The sequence below is a fragment of the Magallana gigas genome, chromosome 2 (genome assembly GCF_963853765.1).
Source record: "Magallana gigas chromosome 2, xbMagGiga1.1, whole genome shotgun sequence".
In the NCBI taxonomy this organism is placed as follows: Eukaryota; Metazoa; Mollusca; class Bivalvia; order Ostreida; family Ostreidae; genus Magallana; species Magallana gigas.
The window spans coordinates 58,746,235-58,767,791 of record NC_088854.1 but is presented as its reverse complement, the minus strand read 5'-3'; the positions used below and the strand labels follow the sequence as shown (position 1 = coordinate 58,767,791).

The window sequence follows — 21,557 nt, the reverse complement described above, 5'->3', positions numbered from 1 at the left end:
TAGGTTTACTCTCTGTGTCTACTTTGGGTTTAGTTTGGGTTTACTCTGGGTCCACTCTTAGACTAGTAAACCCGAAGTAAACCCAGAGTAAACCTAGAAAGTATTCAAACCCAGGGTTTAGCTGGGGTTTACTTTCTGTTAGGTTGGGTCTGATCGGTACTGTATGTGTGCTCTTTATTCGCGTTTTTAACGAATATACAATATCTTTTCTGAGACAGTTTCCCCGCAAATTTTGACTGCATGGAGAATCAAACTCAAACCTCTTTGAGGTATGATCCGATTGAAACAATTGATGTATACTGTGACTTTAATGTACGGAGACTTGGAGGCCAGAGCGTGCACTTTGATCAGCTGTAGGTAAAATGGCAATCAGCCGAACCACAGACATTAATGTCTCTGGCCTAATGAATCCTATATGTAGGTCTTACCAATCATCAATATTCACCAGGAATTAAACTTTATCATAAAAGTTAACATAAATCATGCAATATTTTATTATCATGTACCAGGCACATGTACTAATTACTTAAGTGTCCACCTTATCAATTTTAAACTTGAGTACTAAAAGCATAATTATAATATGCCAGTTTGGTGGACTTAATTCTCAGAATTCATTATTAGACAGTACATATTATTTGTTAAAATACATTTACCAGGTTAATATATAAAGGAAGAACTTGAAATATAGCATTCATTTTTCCATGTAATGAGTTTTTACATAGTTCAATGTAAAATCATGTTATCAAAATTTAGGTGATAATTAAGATTCTAAGTAACAATTCATATATACACTAAATAAACAAGTTTAAAACAGTCAAAAAAGACACACATATGATGAAGCCATGCACAACTAATGATCTAATTCTAAAATGATAATGTTAATTAAGTTAGGCTGTGTTAGGAAACTCAGCAACATAAAAAGCAATGAGTCAAAAAAGGGGGAAAAGAAGAAGAGTGTTTCATTGAAAAACAAAAAAGGACTTACCAGTTGATGTTTTTAAAATGGGTGTGAAATAAAGATAAGTGAGAACGGACCAACTCCGACAAAAGGTCATTAAGGGGGTCTAACTTTGACCTTACATGAGAGGGACTGGGCAAGTCTCCCAGAATGCATCAGTCTTTAATTAATATCTACCAGTACTTCAATTCTGATATCACTTTCCATAAAGAGCTAATCACTATACTTTAAGTTGGGCTGATGAAAAGAATTATTATTTATATATTTAGATTAATATCTACAAGTACTTTCATTCTGATATCACTTTCTATGGTGATCTTTCAGCTCATCAATTATATATATATATACTTAAAGTTGGTTTGATAAAAAGAAATACACTGTACCATGATACAATCGGGGACATGATCAGTGAAATGATCTAAGATTTGTCAAGGAGTGATGCCTCTGAACAAGCAGATGTTTTTATTACCTAATCTAAGGGATTTTGTTGTTTTATTACAAATTAAATATTTGCGTCTATTAGGCCGCCGGTCAATAGACTTTGATCTATTGGACCACCGGTCAATAGACTGCGATCTATTGGACCGCCGGTCAATAGACTGCGATCTATTGGACCAGTAACGTATATCAGAATGCGTGTATGTCATGCGCGGATCTAGAGGGGGGGTCGGGGGGGTCCCGACCCCCCCCCCCCCCTGGAAAATGAAAATTTATTAAATTTACATAGTAAAATTATCGCGAAAATATGCCTCGGACCCCCCTGGCAAACACAATTATCCTTCGGACCCCCCCTGGAAAAATTTTCTGGATCCGCGCATGTATGTTATAATGTTACATCCTTTCTCAGGGAATGTATATTCCTTTACATAGACGCTGTTTTTAGTACTTGATGAAACCAAATTCAATTTTATCAAAATGGAGTATCAAATAACGCCTCATATAAGGTAAAAGACTATATAAAATCTAATGGGTTGGACACTCCAACTTCTTTGTGTAAACTATTATTAAAATGAGATGTTGTAATGCATGCAACAGGTTTGGTGCATGTAAAAGATGAAAAAATAAATCTTAGTATATTGCAAATGGCACGAAAACCATCTGCAATATGCAAATTGTAAACCCGGAAAACTAAACAAGGAATTAGGTAATAAAACAATTATTAAATGCTTGAACAGTCAATAGACCAGAATTTTTTCCCTTGGTGCAGGGAACAGCTCAGTATGATCTATTGCCCTCGGTCGTTGGCCTCGGGCAATAGATCATACTGAGCTGTTCCCTGCACCAAGGGAAAAATATTCTGGTCTATTGACTGCTCAAGCATTAAATAATTGTAAAATGGTACATGTATTGAGTAATGCTGAGATTTGTCTACTTATAACCAAGGAAGAAATAATACGTATAGTAATGATTTTACATAATAATGAAGGCCAGATTATTTTGATCACTGTAACACTGACATGCAATAATACCATGCATGAACATTTTTGAAGGGAATTTGAAATAATGAAACATTGACAACTGAATGTTTATGCATCTTTAAAAAGACTTGCGGCAGTTGCCTATTAAAGGAAATCATTCTGTGACTGATTTAAAATGCCAATCATTTATACTTTCTCTAACATGCATGTATAGTAATCAGAATCCATGCTTGTATACTTTATATATCATAAACCTATATGTAGTAGTTATTTTTTAGACATTAATAACACATTTTCATCCTTAGGCCTAAAAAAAAAGTTGTGTGTTTAGGGTAACCCGACCTAATTAACCTACAATAAATGCCCCGATCCTACCATTTTAAGGTGTCTGTTTTTATCCGATTGTGATTTATATTAATTCTATTAAAAAATCTGTTTTAAATATGACACAAACAAACATTCTTAGGATTCATGCAGAAAAAAATGTTAAAATAAAAAAAAATCCCTACCTACCTAACCTAATTTTTTCATTAAATAATATACCCTAAACACATTTTTTTACAGGCCTTGTCTTGCGGTATTTAAGAACAGTACTTAAATTATAGGAAGTGAACACTTGATTTTCCTTTCTCCATTTTAGGAGTACTAATAACATGATTGCATGTCCACTTTATTTAATTTATCTGAATATTTTATCAAAAAAGTTTTTATAACATTCAAAAACTCACATCAGGAAAAACTTAATATATTTATATAATTTATAATAGTTTAGTTTTAAGTCTAGCAATTCAAGCCACTATGATTTTGTTTTAATTGGAGCATCCAAACCTGCATCATGCGTTATACCAAAGCATAGATTATTAATATATTGGAGCAACAATGCCCTAAATCATAATTTATTAGTGAAATCAAGACAAATCAATGCTTAAATAAAATAACTGAGGAAATCAGGTTGAATTGATGAAATGAAACAGCTCAAGATAAATTCTAAGAGACTTAAATGAGATTACACAGTTTAATTAAAAGACTAATTACAACAACTTACCGATGGTGATGTTGACATGTTGTATGGCCGTCCCTGTACCACACATTCCAGTATCTCCAGACTCGCACAAGAACTTTGTGAAGGTGTCTTCACTGGTCAGGTTGTAGGTGATGGTGCTGGACCTTGTGAACATACACCCTGATTGAGAGGCTTCTGAATGGATCGGAGTCTGGGGCAATCCGGTGAACAGCCTTTCATTGGTCCTTTGGGCACACCATCTAATTGTCTGGAATGAAAACATCAAATTCTCAATCTGGTTGCGAGAAAGCTAAAATGTTGATGACAATTTGCATGATTTAGTATTGTAACGTGAATTTCTGTCTTAAAGTTAAAGCCCTCAAATAAAATAAAGTATTCAAGTATAATATTTTGACTTTTGTGCAGATTACGAATCTGAAAACAAAGTTTCCTTTCCCTTACTTATTTCATTTTCTTTTATTACAACTGCAGTGAGTGTACCAAATAGTACACTACCTGTGGGATTCATACACTTGTACTTTGGGGCCATATTTTGGGAACAATGACTCACTTCTCTGTTATATATGTGTAGATTGTAGATGCTTACCTTACTTGGGTCACTTCCAATCTCTCCTTGACAGGTTAACTGTATCCCAGTTCCAACTGGAAACTGTCTATTTGGAGTATCAAAGTTCTCATTCAGGATCCTAACTCTAGGCATCTCAATCACAGCTGGTTCGACTGAAACACAAAGCAACTCATTAATACATTTATTACCCAGCTTTTAAAGGATACACACCACAATAGGATATTTGATATTACCAAAACAGTTCGTGAACACAAGAAAGGATATGTCCATATATCTAGATTTAACACAGTGTCAGTATTAAATGTATAATTAATTGCAGGACTGCAGGTTGACTTGCCAATTTTTTCTGATAGTCATGTGTTTGTTAATGACATCCTGTTTTCTGTGCATCAGATTTCAAAATAATAAACCAAACAATATTATTTATCACTGAAATGCTTTCTTCAGTGATTCATGTGGGAAATGAAGGTAGTGTCATTGCAAAATAAATATATATATCCACGTTGGCGGGTCATAATGATTGCTACCTTCATAACCTGCATGAAAAATCAAAGAAAGCATTTAATTCTTTATATTTACATCTTTTTTAAACAAATCTGACATTATCATGATTATTTCCTGCATTTCGTGACTTTTCTTAGGTTGCTAAAGGTTTTTCCATTTGGTAAAATGGTTACCAGTGGATCTAAATCAGGTAGATTTCAGCACAGTCCTTTTTTATAGAACTAAAAATCACACTAGATTTTCTTACGAAATAGAGGAGAAATTACTCCTAACATATATATGTTAATGTTTCGCTGTGTATTCTATTAAGCAGTTTTGGTGGAATTCAGCTTATAGCCAAATCAAGTTAGTATGTCACCAAAAGTCAAACATATATGCTACATATAAATAGCCTAAGTACACTCAGAAATAATTCAAATCCTTATTCTATAAGATACAGTATTTGGTAGTCATGATGTAAATATATATATAAACTTTAAGATATTGTATACCAATGTAATTTATGGCGATTGGACTTGATTCATGTGTGACTATCTCTGACACAACAGTACTGAAGGCGACCATTTTACACATGTACATTTTAAAGTCAGTAGGACACTGTACACTGTTTTTGATAATCGTAAATCTCAGTTGTGCACTGGCTGGAGAGTCTACGTTCCCTGTGGCGGTGGCTCAGCCTTGTAACTGGGTGTCCCTCCATCGTATTGGTGGAGTTTGTCCACTAGCTACTGACACTACAGTTTCAAATGTTGCACTAGAGTTCTTCTGAAACTGTATGGAGTACATAAATTGTATTGTGTAGGGTTGGAGATGGACCACATCATTCTCCCTGTAGTTGATTGTTTGTGGTAGGGCTTGTATTTGAATGTTCTGTGCAAACGCTGAAGATGAAAAAAAAAACCAATTAATCACTGACACACAATAACAACCAGAGTAGAGATTTAATGTTCAGGGACAAATAAATAAATATAAATATATATATATATATATATAAATATATATATATATATATATATATATATATATATATATATATATATATATATATATATATATATATATATATATATATATATAAAATTTGAAAAACGAAAGACAACACAGAGTAAAACGTTAGCGCTTTCATTCAATCTTCAGACGTTATATATATATATATATATATATATATATATATATATATATATATATATATATATATATATATATATATATATATATATATATATAATGTCAGTATAATATATACCTACATGAAAGAGTTTTGATACAATATCATTTGTTAAACCAAACATTTTGGCGCACTATTGTTATAACGTTTGTGCATAAAAATATGTAAAGCGTCAGGTAAAGTCTGACATTCCTCCCTATAAAAGTTGGCATATAAATACTTTCTCTAAGGTATCAATTTGGCAAAGGTGTGTAGATATCTAAAAATTTGCAAATAGTACACTAAATATATACATACCAAGTGAAGTGAAATATAGTAGAACTACTCACACCAACGCAAACTTCATGATTTTTAATTTTACGAAAATACTTCCTACTTCTAGATATTCAAAATAACATGGCGGTTAACGGTGTGTAGGAATGTTTTGACCTTAACCCCGGACAGGTAAACAGCAACTACGGAGAAGTTTGAACTTACAAACAAATAGCATATGTTTGTATCTAAAACTGTTTTCTGTTACTAAATTATAAAGAAAACTGAACCTCATAATTCGCATAAAATTAAATTAGAGGTACTATATTTGATGCGCAGGATATTATACGTGACGCGGTTCAAGGTAATTCGGTTACCTGAGCTCAGATGTGATATTACCAACATATTTATGGCGCATGTCGACGGCATTGTAAACTAGCATGATTAAGAGGGGCTGACTAACAGACATGTTGTAATATACCCAAATGTGTTTGTGAATCGAATAATCGTTGAAATATGTACAATGAAATGCGCTAATTACAATTATATGGAAATCTATCTCTAATATTTAGGGTACCGTGTTGGAATACACACAGAGAATTTATAATGTATGAGCATAGACTCATGAATATAAAATCAATAAAGCACTTTTGAAGCTGGTTGTCAGGATGTTGAGAGGTATATATATGGACATATAACACCCCCCCCCCCCCTCCACAACAGCATACAGTATGAACCATGCTTCACTTTCTGAACTAGGAAGATTTCCGCTACATTATGATATTGTCAATGGATTACTAAAATAATGCTACAGATTAGAAAATTTAACAACAGAGTTTCCTTTATTAAAAGTAGTAAAGAACTTTATTTCGCACAAAATACAACTTGGTATTCCTCTATTGAAAAGCTGCTAAACATTCTTTTAAAATATTCAAAACAATTATTACATATTCTAAAAAGGACTTTGTTACTTCTTTAAAACAATCTCAGACTAAAAAATATTTGATGGATTGGCAGTACTCAAATGAAACACTTAAAGATGGCAAACTTAATTGTTACTTATATATTTTTGAAAACTTACTTCAGACTGGAAAAGTATTTAAATATATTAAGACCTGAATACAGAAAGCCAATCTGTAGACTGCAGATATCAGCGCATAGAATTTTCATTGAATTGGGCAGATATAATAACACACCTAGAACAGAAAGAATATGTAAAAATTGTACACTTAATAGAATTGAAGATGAAGAACATTTTCTTATCCAATGCAGCAAATTTACAAAAGAAGAGAGGAACTATTTGATTTAATTTCATCTAAAGCAAAATATTTTACTAGTTTGCCATTTTCGCTAGCCAAGGGTTTTCGGTCCACTTTGCTTCCCATAAATTTATGGGGAGCAAGGTGGACCGAAAACCCTTGGCTAGCGAAGATGCTAGTTTGCAAGATAAACACAAATTATTTTGGATTTTAAACTGTAAAGAATTAGATATATTAAACTCTCTTGGTAAATTTTCACAAAAGGCATTGCCTTTATTTGTATTTCCTAGTCAAATATTGGTTTTTAACTTTTCAATCATATGATAAACTATTTCAGATTTGTATGTACATTTGTATTTTGACATATTTATGTATGGTGTTTAACATAAATATACCGAAGACACTGTATTGAGTGTATAGAAACATACAAATTTATACTTATTAAATGTTCATGTCTGTCCTAGCTCTTTCAGTCATCCAACTCTTTCCTTCCTGTACATGTTTATTGAATGTTTTATGAACATTGGATATTGTATGTACAATCTTCATGTTGCCCCTTGAGGGCCCTTAGTTGGTTAATAAAGAAATTGAAAATTGAAATTGAAATTGTGGTATACAATAATAGCATGTTAATTGTTATTACATGTATACCATCAGGTGACTTTATCACATGAGCAAGTGCCTATAATCCAAAGAATATACTTTCTGATTCAAATTAAATCAGGAACGACAAGATTTACAGAATCGTGCCATCAGTGTAATTTAGTCGCGTGTTTTCTCCAAAATGACGTTCTTTTTCTTTTTACTTGCGACAATGGACGTACTGAGTCCCCATCGTCTTTATACATTTGCACAACATAAGTTATTTATTTAAACAATATTTCATTCAGTATAATATATTGAATGAGATTAAACAGCAGGCACAGCCTATTTTAATTTAGCCCTCTCCCTACATCAACGTCAAAATGAACAAATTGAAATATTTAAATGTTAGAACATTAGTTATGCTACTTGCACAGATTTAAACCAAACAAATATTCAAGAGACTTATGAAATACTATTTTTACAACAATTGATTCACTAAAAGTCAATAAATATGCCTAAAATCTTAAATCCCAATATCACATTATCTATATAAACTTCCCTATTTCTGGTAAAATTATAATATACTTGTACTTCTCATGCCGTATTTTGTTAAGTTTTTCTTATTATTGAATCCGATCGCGATATGATGTAATTAAGGCACAGGCTGTCATTTAGTAAAGAAAACATTTCAAATTTAGTATTAGTTTAAAATTCGAATATTTTCCTATATCTCTATGTAAGGTTCATGTAGTTTGATTAAACTATTTATGTCAATTTTTCTTCAATCCTTCCTGGGTTTTAATAATACATTGATTATTTATAATTATTAATTACTTATATATCAATACTCCATCATTGAAACATCAGATGTTTTACCAGGCGTACTATTTCTGGGTAAATTACATGTATCACTGCGGATTTCCCGGTACTGGGCTCCTCGAGCTCGGAAACAGGTGTCTCAAACTTAACTATATACAGATTGATTACGTCCCGATTCCAAAAATAAATTCCAAAATTCCTATAATGTTAGTGAAAGTAATTCTGAATCCTACTGTAGCTTTATCTTTCCTAACCAATTCCGTTACCTGTCCAATACTATTACTTATTAGGTTTTATACTGACTGTTTACAGAAATTTGAGGCTCCGCCTCGCCTTCTATGGACTTTACCGACCCCACACATTTCTGTAAACAGTCAGTAACAAACCTAATAAGTGTTTTGTTTTGTCGAGGACCTAAAGTTTGATATGTAAACAACAAAAGATAATATATAACAATTAAATTCATAGGCTTATTCTCTAATTTTGTACCTTTTTCGTCAGTCGTCTGTGCAAACCTGGATGCCATTGTACATAGGATCGTTTCATTACGTCATGGGGAGTCACTCTAAAATATTTTGGGGCTTAAAAATTAAAGGTATGATTTACGATGCTTTTGTGAAACGGTACCCATTGTGTGTGTATATATATATATATATATATATATATATATATATATATATATATATATATATATATATATATATATATATATATATATATATATATATATATATATATATATATATCTAAGCATTGAATCATTATTTTTTGAAAGATATAGTCTCATAACTGCAGCGGTGTGTGCATACAAATTGAGTAACGCGCTCTATATTTACATTTTTTTAACTTCTTGTCTTGTCTGCAAATGTGATTTATAGATCAAAATTTCTGTTTTATCCTAAGGGTAAGTTCAAATAAATGGAAGAGCCACTGTAACAGCCGCAAGCGTGAACTTTGATTCTCGCTTGTAACGTTGCATTTTACAGCGTTCAACGTTTGTGACGTCATAATAAAACTCGTCATTTTAACCTTTGAGTACCTTGTGTGTTTTACGGTCTAACAACTGCAGTATCTTTTCACACACTTTACATGCAAAAAATATTTGGAATGTATATATATATATATATATATATATATATATATATATATATATATATATATATATATATATATATATATATATATATATATATATATACACGATCGTTTTATTAACCCCTTCACGGTAACTGCGGTACTGCTCTTTTGCAGGGCAAAATGACATGGTTTGGTGAAATATGACATAACGTCAATTGTTTCATTTACGTCATTTAATTATCTATCTACTGAAATTTCGGCAAAGTATATCATTTTGCCCTGCAAGAGAGCAGTACCGCAGTTATCGTGAAGGGGTCTATTACGTCACGGGCAAAGGGGGGTCACTCTAAATATTTTGGGGCCTAAAAATTAAAGGTATGGTTGAACGTTTGTGTAAAAAATTAGCTCAAAAAACGTTACGTCCGCCATGTTGCCGTATAAATTTTGACGCTTGCTGTGAAAAGAAGTTTATAAGGCAATCACGTGACGCGATTCATCAAATGGCGTCGATGCATTCTAGTCCGAGGCAAAACAAACGTATATATGGATTTCACTCGGCTTTTACACAGCTACAGGTCTTTTGATATGTATATTTTCGTCCGAGTATTTTTTAATTTTTATGTTTCTCTGTCCGTAATTGTTATTATAAACAGCGCTTCAAAGTGATTTTAATTGGAGCATAATTGAATTATTGTCGCCCTGTACGAAAATTGATTTGCTATATATTCCTTAGAAGAGAAATCTTTCCTCTGACAAAAATTAATGATTTTTTTCAAACCTTATCTATCTTAAAAGTTAAAGTTTTATGCAGACTTATCACACTAGCAGCTTTTTGCAGCAAAATAAAATTTTAAAAAATACAGGTCATATTTCTTTTAAAGGTGTAATAGCAATAAACCGTGATTGTATTTTATCGATTATTTATTTGCTAAAATCCATATGAATTATAAGCAGTTGTAACATATGTACATAATTATAAACATAACCATGACTCTATCTTAGCAAAGCACACGTCACTACTAGTACTAACGTTATAATACACTCTACATTATTTCCTACCAGACGGACAGATAGAAAGACGTAAGACAAAATGTGATAACAAATTAAATAAAGTTTTCAGCAAATCTGAGCTGAAATTATATTCTGCTACTGACATTACTAAATGAAACATGTTAAAGTTGACAATACGCATATCTTGAATCTTTTAAAACTGGTTAGAAACGTATTTGAACAATCAACATTCGATCAGAAGTTTTGTTTGATTCTTGCGTATTTTCATTAGGGTCATTGCACACTAGAGAGCATCAATAAATGTGTACGTAAATAGGCCCCTGACATCAAATTTAAATTAAATCTTTATGTAATCATGTAATACTACGAGGCAATTGTTAGGAAAAAATAGAAATATAACCAATTCAAGATCTGTTGGAATGATATTCTTCTCTTTAAAGCTGCATGGTCCGATTTTTTTCGCTATTTCAGTGGCAAATTAATTTTCATAAAAACGTTTGCCTATTTACACTAGCAGAATCGGTCTCTTTTCAAAGTTAGAACTATTCAAAGTAATTAAAAATAATTTCTTTATGGGCTAATCCCCAAATGCATCATAAGAATGTTTAGAAAAGGAAACTGTTTGGTTTCGTCGTCCTCGAAATCAATTTTAGATGACAGTGGGTATAGTAATATTTGGATGAATAACCAAGTAGTTAATCATGATTAGCTAATCAAAAGCTTAAAACAAAAGCTAACTGATCAGTTACAACAAAACTGGGAATCAATCTGCAATAATTCTTCAAACGGTGTTATATATAAGTTGTTTACTAATTTAGAATTTAGATGCCAACCGTATGTTAATTGTAATTTAAATAATTATATGAAACAAGTTTTAGCTAGATTTCGAACTTTAAACCATAAACTACCTATTGAAACTGGTAGATGGAATGACATAGAAAGAAGTAACAGGTTATGTAATTTATGTAACAGAGACATTGGAGATGAATTTCACTATATTTTGTGTTGCACTGTGTTGAAAAACGATAGAGAAAAGTATATACCAAAATTTTATCTTTTTAGACCAAATATTGTTAAATTTAACGAGCTTTTTTCCTCAAACAATGTGAGCTTATTAAGCAAGTTATGTAAATTTATAAGCATTGTTATCGAGAAGGCTAAACCTCCTGGTTATTAATCTGCATTAAAAAATTGTACTTTAATACTTCATATATATTTTGTAGAGAACCATTACAATTGTTTTATTTTTTTCTCTACTCACGCATAAAGTATATATTGTGTATATGTTTGTAATATTCTCTATGTTGTAAATTACAACCAAAGAGATAAAAGAAACCGTTCAACTGTTCAACCGAATGATTGTGTTTATTACACACATACTATGCATTGATTGTAAAAAAAAAAACTTCAGAAATATTAGTGAACAGAATGTACACAGATTTATTTTTGTTTTGCAATCAATGTCACAATCATACCCGCCTAAACGTCAAGGGCGAATTTTAATGAGGCGAAATAACGCGACGTTATTGCTTTCGAAATAAAAGTCAACAAAATTGAAATGGACATATTTTGTGTAATCATCTGTTGTTCGGTGTAATAAAACGTTTATTTTCCTGGAAATATGAAGATTTAATCGCCCCAGAAAAGTCAAATACCCTTGGGGATATGAAGATTTATTCCCCCAGAAAAATCAATTTGATTTTTCTTGGGGAATTAAGTCTTCATATATCCAGGACATCATGCAATGAGTGTAAAGTGAGCTCTGTATCTCGCTCATAACTCGACGACTGACACTCAAATATTGGTTGACTATATATTGAAATGCCTTACTTTGTAAATATTTAAAACGGAATTTTTTTTAAACTAAGATCATGACCATGCCCTTATAAGAAATCAGACTGTTAAAAAATGACATGTGGTAATAACGAACCGTGTTCGAAATTAAAAGTCCAAAGGAAAAATACAAAACAGTAGCACCTCTCAAAAAGTTAGAGGTAGGATCAGCTAATTAGTGAGCATCCACTACCGACATGTCACACCCGCCGTGTGCTCTAAGTTGTAATCGAGAAAAAAAATCCGTAGAAAATTACAATTAGGTGATTAATTATGGTCTATCAAGTACATGACTTTACAGGTTAATAGACGAAATCAGAAAACGTCATATTTTTAACTATTTATGTTAAAAATGTTGCGATTTTTAAAGGTATTTATCATTCCCATTAAACTAAAGAAAGTAATCCAAATATGGTTATAAATAAGCACAATTGTACATGAAAGACAATTTTTAGCAATAATTATAGATATCATAATTTTACATACATTCATATTTAACACAAATATCAAAATAATCCAGTATAAAACTCTTCATAATGTAAGCTATAGGAATAGTATAGCTGATTCAAGTTCACGGTATAACTTGGCCTATAGTCTTATGTTTGTTAAAAAAGTTGCTGATCGGTGTATTTACAAATAGACAGGAACTAGACGACAAGAAGAATGAGTAGAACGAGTACAGTGATTCCTCCAGCGATGGTACCGGAAGCTGATGTGCCTGAAACTGTTTAAAATGAAGATTGTTGAACAACTGAATTTATGATATATAGATTTGTGAAAAAAAATCATATTATTGTAATATGACCATGTTAATCTTTAAATTGCAAGAATTGAAAAAATGATACTATAAATAGACTTGATATTGTGATTATTTGTACATACAATCTGTTGTAAGAGTATCGTTGTTTTCGGACGCATCTGTAAATGGTAAGAAATAAAGATTCTATTTTATCATAAACAGATCTTAAACTAACATCTGATTTTTTCCCCAAATTGATACAAAAGAAAAAGGTACAAGGAATGTTATATTGATAATGTACTGCAGTGTTGATAAAATGTAAGGATATGTTGATAGCATGTATTGAATGTTGATATAATGTAAGGATATTTGCCCCACCTAAAACAGTGCCGGCATAATGTAATGATGTATTGATCTGTTATACAAAGTTGGCATAATGTAAAGATAAATTTACATCACGTAATGAGATGTTGACATAATGTTATGGTAATTTTTCATCAAAACGTAAAATATTGACATCATGTAAAGAAACTTTACCTATTGTGCTTTCGACATCTCGTAATAAAGATAGATCAAATGTAAAGATATATTTACACCATGTAAGGGATTGCGTCATCATTTAATGATAATGTAACAATGTAAAGATCCATAGTTTAAAGCAATATGAGGCAGCGATTACGTTTCATATAACTACTGTTTTTTAAAAGGAAGTTGTGGCACTAAAAATAAAATAAAAGAACAAACATTTTAATGTTCACATTTATAGCAACACTTACAAGTAAATTAACATGTAGTATGAAATTTATAATAGGGTTTTCACTGTGGCTTCATTGTATTTAAAATCGATAACTTTCGTTAAATTTGAAAACACATAGTTTATAAAAAAAGTTATACATTTATTCCATAATGACGAGGGAAATTTAATCATTCTTCTGAATATCTCCTCTGAAGCCATCGCCCGAGGAGAATTACGTGCCATCTCCCAAAAGAACATTACATTTCATGAACATGCTCAATATTAAAATCCCAGATAATACGTGTACAAACAAAACGTTGAAACCACGCGTATATATTCTCTTAATTTCAATATGTACACTTAATTCGTTCGTGTCAAAAGTCTTGCTCATATATCAGCATTTTGTGTAGAAAATAATCTATTTTAATTCAGCTTGGTTTAAAGAATACCCTCAGAACATAATTTTTTAATTTGTAATTTTTTTAGAATATATATGTAGAGTAAAGATGAATATATCTTTCAAGAAAAATTTCGTTATATCCCTTTTTATATGCAACTTCTACTATAAAGCTTGATTTCCTATCATAACATTAAGATGTATACATACTAGTATATGTTAAGGACCCAACAGATTGACAATGTCTTTAAAAATGAACTGTTTTTAATAATGCTGGTTACGTCCTCTTGGGTAAAGTCGAATTTATTATGTTGAGAACACTGTTTATGAATAAACTTTAAACTTGTTTACATACCATCTGTCGTAGGTGCATTGATGGTGGAAGATCCCTCTGTAATTTATTAAACATTTATCTGAGTAACGTGAAGAGATGTTAAAATAATGTTATAACTTATTATCAGGCTTGGGGCGAATTACATTCTAAAGTAAATTACCATTACTTGATTTTCTTGAAGTAATGCATTACATTACCATTACATGAGTAAAGAAATGCATTACCATTACCATTACTTTGTTTTAATAAAGTAAAGCCAGTAAAGAGTTTTGCAAATGTTTCAAATATAAAACACTCTTTAACATATCTAAAGGTTCATGTTCAGTATCAGGTTCAAATTCAATGACTATACAAGAGTCATTTTATTTGCTCAATATATAATCATATTGTGGCATTATGAACAACATATTGCATAAGTTAATAGATATTTATAGACATCTGGCATGATACAATGTCAGGTATGAAATAGAGACACAGAATCACATGCATAACAGAAAACAGTTTATTGAATAATTTTAAGGTTATAATAAGCTTAATAGAGGTATGTCACCAGATTACACACATTAAGAGAGAGAGAGAGAGAGAGAGAGAGAGAGAGAGAGAAAAATTATTTTCAAATGGGTTATAATATTGGAAGTGATTTTGATTTTTATCATGGATGGACAGTGCATTCATTTTGCCTTTAAAGGTGCATGTCTGCCCTTTATTCTATTAGGACATGGCGTAGAGAAGGGGACTGGGGTGTTTAGCACTTCTTTGATTAGAATTTGAAAAGATGTTTTGATACTTAGATTATCATGGGGGCATAGTGTGTTGTTGACACATTCTTTATTGAAGTGCAAATTAATTCGAGTATATTGTTTAAATGATTTAAAACCCTTAATAAAACACTATTAAAGAATGTTTTTATTAAGGGTTTTAAATCATTTTTATTTATTTAAAAATTTACTTGAGGTCAATAATTGAACAGACTATAATTCACCTGTAATTAATTTCTTTTGTTCTTCGACACCCTTACCTGTGCACCATTCCCACTTAGCTAAAATCAGTCACCCATAAAAAATTCAGAATTTTAGCTAAGTGGGAAGAAACTGTGTTGATTTATTTAGTAATATTAATAATTTTTTAATAATACAACTAAAACATTTTTATCTCAAGAATTATTTCTTTCTTCTTTAAAATAAATTTTATCAAATCCAATTTCAGCTATTCATCACATTTAAAGTGAACAAGCATAGTAATGCATAGTGATGCATAGTAATGCAACGTAATGCCATGCAATGCCAGCATTACACTAGATTTTGGTAAGTAATGAATTACATTACCATTACTAGTAATGCTAATTTTGTAGCATTACACATTACTAGCATTACTTTGAAAACATGTAATGCATTAAAATGCATTACATTACATTTAGCATTACACAAAGCCTGCTAATTATAATTTATAGCAAAACGTAGACAATATACATAGATAGAAACATACAAGACTTCAAGGTTAATAAGAGATATCAATTTTTGTATAAAACAATTGCAAAGCTTTATTTCTTTGATAACATAAAAATGACTTTCTGAACTTATAACAAGTTGTCTCGATCAGTGAAGTTCTTTTTAGAATAGAATTTCATGTTTTGAAAACATGTACAATAGTCATACAAAGTATACATATTAGGGTAAAGACTGGCTTATCTAAAATTACGACTAATGTAATTTAATTAAATACTTTTCTTTTTCTGCGTCGAGACACTTAAAATAAAAAACGGTGAAACACCTGAACATAGCATACATTGGTCTTGAATTTTTTTTATTCACATACCATCTGTTGAAGGAGCACTAGTGGTAGAGGACCCTTCTGTAACTGATAAAGACAATGATTGAAATACGTCATTTACGAAATGTCCGGCAAACCAAGATAATATGTGTTTTAATTGGATCATTATAAACTGCTGTCTGTTTCAAGGAATATCTATGCCCTGAAATGAAATTAGATTTAAACAATGCAATCAAATTGCCTAAGTTATGCTATATACTATGATAGTTTACCAGTAATGCTAATGTTGACATATTGAATTGCTGTTCCTGTTCCGCACAAACCAGAATATCCGGACTCGCACAAAAGCTGTGTAAAGGTGTCTTCGTCAGTCAAGTTGTAGTTGATAGTACTAGACCGTGTGTACTGACACCCTGATAGAGAGGCCTCTGAGTGGATCGGGGTCTGGGCCAATCCGGTGAAACTGAATTCACTGACCCTTTTTGCGCACCATCTGATAATCTAAAACAATAAAATATACGAAATGGTAAATGTACCTAAAAGATTTTAACAATATCTAACAGACTTCTATGTTCACGGGCCAGTGATACTTACATTGCTTTTGTCACTCCCTACCTGTCCTTGACAGGTTAACTTTATCGCAGTTCCAACAGGAAACTGTCGATCTGGCGTATCATAGACCTCATTCAGGATCTTCACTCGGGGCACTTCAATTACAGCTGGCTTAACTGAAAACCAAAAAAAGCGCACTGTTTTTAAATATGCATATAGGGGTTGTTCGATATGTAAGTGAATTATTGCACAGCGCAACTATTTGTTGCACGATTTCGTGGATGACGATACTCTTGAATAGACCTCTTCAAGATTTCAAACGATTTAAACCCGATACTTCAGCTCCATATAGTTTTAAACTTTTCGGAAACACATTTGGAAACGGGTTGATAATAGGTATAGAAAAAAAAAACCAGAGCTTAAAGTTTGCACAGAACTTGGTCATTCCAAAATGCATTATTTACTGAATTGGGGAAAGCTTACGAGTGTGACAATGAATGAGATTGTAGGTGGAGACGGAATCCGTCAAAAATGCAAGGAAAATGTCTCAAAAGTCAGGGACATAATTGAAAGTGATGGCTGATCCACGATTTGTAACATTTCCAAAGCTACAGGGGATGCATTTTAATACAAAGCGTTGAAAGTACAAAAGATATCTGCAAGATAGGTACCGCATTTATTAACAGATTACTAAAAACCGCTTTGACAATTGTTAAAAATGTTTCCTAGATTCAATCAAAGACCATTTACAAATATGGTTACTTGTGACGAAACATTTTAAACTACTTTGAGCCAGTAAAAAAAAAATGGAAACAAAATATGTTTACTTAACTCGGGATGGCAATCTCACAGTTTCAAAGTTCAAACCCGAGCACCATAAAAAACTGATAATATATTTCGAATTTCAATATGTAAGTAATCGTCCATTAATATAACTTGACCGAGCGATATTCAGGTACTCGTTGACATTCTAAACAAGGTAGAAGCATGATGATGCCTAAAGAACCATGAGCAAACGAGATTCTTCTAATGTGATGGTATTGTCGTGCAAATTCCGTTGCCGAAGAGCAAGAGTCTTACAAGTTGGTATTACCAAGATGTTATATAATCAAATTATAATCATAAAAGATGTCCTGTGTCAGGTTAGGAATGTTTTTCTACTTTATTATAATGGTCCATGTTACACATATGAGCTTGTGAAGCAAATTTTGAACTTGGAGAAGGTTACCGTATTTCCACACCCACCATATTCTCCAGATCTAACCCCATGCGACTATTTCCTTTTATCAGAACTTAAGAAAATATTTAACTGGTTGTCGTGTTAAGTCCCGATAAGCACTTGGCTCAGCCATTAGTCAGTGCTTCAGAGGTCTACCTAAGTTAGCGTGTCATGACACACTTCAGATATTGATCTATTTCAGAAATGGGTAGATTTCAAACCGAAGGTTATACTTTGAAGGGATGTAATGTTATTTAGCTGAGTCGAATGTAATATCGTTTGTATAATAACATTCAACGAAAAACATTTTAAATATTTTAATACTGTATATAGGTTTATTTTCGCCTACTGTTAGTTTCGTCTTTTCTCTTGCAAAGGGTTTTGTTCCCTCCTAGATTCGCTCAGTCAAATTCGAGCAAACGTTTCCCTGTATACGGTATTTTTTTCATGTTGTCTAATATAGTATTTAATTTTGTAACACTGCTCATCAAAGCAGTATTTGATTTTCTAACACTGCTTTGATTAGAGTTAGCTGCTTTGTTTAGAGTTATGTTCAATGTTACTCAGATAAGCGATTTGACCATCGTGTTCCATTGTCGTTTCTAATCAATGGCTAAAAATTTCTTTCTACGGATGTTCTCACAAAACAATTGGATGCAAAACTACGCGTTAAAACATTTAAGTTTACACCACTTACCAATGTAAGATATGGTGATAGGACTGGTCTCCTGTGTGACACTCTTCTCTGAATAGGAGTTGTATCCAGAAAATTTACACATGTACATCTTGAAATCGTTAGGACATTGCACGCTGGTTTTGTCTATAGATAATCTTAATTGTGCAGTGCTTGGAGAGTCTATATTCCCTGTGGCAGTGGCCCGGTTCCGTAATGCAGAGTCCTTCCATTGTACTGGTGGTGTTTGTCCAGTAGCTACTGATACAATAGTCTCAAATGTTGTACTTGAGTTTTTCTGTAACTCTATGTTGTACACTGCATTGAGTTGTGAAGGGTTAGTGATGGAACAAACGATCACCAAATCATTCTCCCTGTAATTAACTGTCTGTGGGAAGGCTTGTATATGTATGTTCTGGATATATGCTGAAGTTGAAATAACAGTGAAATATATTTTTACCCATAATACTTGTAACATTAGAGCATTATTAATTTCTATTATTGAAAAATAATACCATACGATTTTGAATTTCTATATGTTTTTAATTCAATGTTACAAAATACCCATCCCCAAAACAAAGCAAATACAAATTAAACCGATTTGATAGGAATTTTCTCCATCCACAGTTACCAATAATATATTTATATTTTCCTCATTTTGTAGGTTTTAAACTTGAATGAGGTATGAAAATTTGTTCAGATATATCATTTGTTATCTATTAAATGTACATCTCAGTTAATTGGAGGTGATTCTCGATAAGTAGAATTTTCACACGATTTAAGATGACCCTGATTAATCTTCGGAAGAAACCTGAGAACTTTTGTTCATACCTAGTGTTCATACTTAAGAAGATCTTAATCTTCTTTGAGAGCGTTCTTCCAAGCATAAAAGTTTAAGAAAAACTTGTTGAAATCCTATTTGTACATGTAATACAATTTTCCAAACAAATATCGCGTTTTTCAATTAAAACTATTACAAAAAACGAAATTCAATCGGAAAAAGTAGGCATTAATAAGAAACACTTGCGAAAAACAGTAATTTCAAATGTTAAGGTTTTGCTAAGTGTTAATAATTCAATCAGTATTGTTTCATTTTATATGTTTTATTAAGAAGAAATATCAGTTCCGAAATATTAAAAATGTTATATCATTTCATTTAATAACCTTTAAATTATTCTATTTATCAGGGTGAACACTTGATTAAAATATTTTCTATGTATATCATATTCAAAATATCATATTCTAAACAGACTACAATAAACCAAATGGGCGATTGGTCATAACCTGTTGAAACTGGGGCGGGGCTAAAAACACCAGAAGCTTAAATAATAAACCTAGAACAAATTTTAAAGGTGATTTTCATAACAACATCTTCCTTCCTTAAAAACCGTAGAAGGAGTTATCCTTACAATACGGGACGGGTACCTAATATGCAATAAATTGCCTACAAATGACGCAAGTGCAGCAGCAGGTTTGTTTTTTACATTAATCATCAGAGACCACTATCCAAGTAATATGCACACCTCTAATATATTTACAATTTGTTTGCAAAAGAACAATTTCGTATCTTGAAAACTATAGGATGAGTTATCTATACAATAAGGGTACCCTTTTGGCAGCCGCCCGCCTGCCATTTTCATTGTTTCAATCACAGGATCTTCCTTTGGAAAACCAGGTTAAAAACCAAAACTCTTAGGTATACGTGTACTAACAATTTGATCGTTCTTTTCATAGAGATCAAAATACTAGTAACACAATATTGTACTATATTGTGGTTTCATTTTTGATGACAATATAACTATATGGATATATTCCCCAGTGACGTCATTTGTGGACCTTACAAAAGACTTGGTATTATTTAACTACTCTTTTATGATACAATTTTTTTTATTTTGCATATTGTTTTCAGACAGTCAATGTTCAAATAAACTTGTTATTGTTAGTTGGCTTTCAAATCACTTTCAGAGTTATATCCCTCTTTAATGCGTTTTTGGAAAAACAACATGTTTTCTATATCATACTGCTATAAAAATACCACATATACTGTATATGACATTTGGTGATAACAATCAGTGATCAAAATTTAAAGTCCAAAGGACAACAAAACAAAACAAGATCAAAGCAAAAACGGACCTCTAATGAATCTGATGCCCTACAGGAGTGAGCATCCTCTAATGACCGGTCACATCCGCCGTATGCTCTTTGTTGTAATCGGGAAAACGGAAGACAATTAGATAATTATGGTGTAACAATAAGTATGAAAAGCGTCAGTCAGCATGAGACTTAGTGGAGAATTGCATTTGCTGACAAAGTCGTTGTATCAACCAAAGAATTTACAAAGAGATGGCATAACCGAGGCTGTTGGTAATCTTGTTTTATTAACTTGTTTGTCAGTAGTTTGCCTCGCCTCAGAAAGGGGCATGGTCACGATTTTGTTCAAATTTTATTTTTTCGATATCTATTGTTAACAATGCTTCAGTAAGACATTTCTAATAATCAAATAAAATTTGAGAGTGATTTGTAGGGTCATAAACAAGATAAAAGACTCACAATTCCTCGTCATGTAAACATGGCTCGTGCCCTGTTTTTGGTTTACATAGGTTCAATATACCAGTAAAAAATCTTTTTTTTCAGCTTATTTGTCCATCTTTTTATTTATTT

The 21,557-nt window shown here is 31.8% G+C and overlaps 1 protein-coding gene and 1 long non-coding RNA gene across 2 annotated transcripts in view; both read right to left on the bottom strand.

Moving 5' to 3' along the window:
• The window catches only part of LOC136273198 (mucin-22-like), a 167,149-nt gene that overhangs the window by 131,495 nt on the left and 14,097 nt on the right, over positions 1 to 21,557 (bottom strand). The window contains exons 12-14 of the mRNA XM_066077509.1: positions 18,921 to 19,322; positions 17,047 to 17,180; positions 16,725 to 16,953 (exon numbers count right to left, since the gene is read on the bottom strand). Coding sequence (XP_065933581.1) covers positions 16,725 to 16,953; positions 17,047 to 17,180; positions 18,921 to 19,322 — 765 coding nt within the window. The remainder of the gene's footprint in view (positions 1 to 16,724; positions 16,954 to 17,046; positions 17,181 to 18,920; positions 19,323 to 21,557) is intronic.
• Positions 13,133 to 16,515, bottom strand: LOC136273206 (uncharacterized). Its single transcript, XR_010711426.1, has 4 exons — positions 16,498 to 16,515; positions 14,704 to 14,739; positions 13,359 to 13,394; positions 13,133 to 13,200 (listed from the first exon to the last, which is right to left on the bottom strand). It is a non-coding gene; the product is annotated as an uncharacterized lncRNA (long non-coding RNA).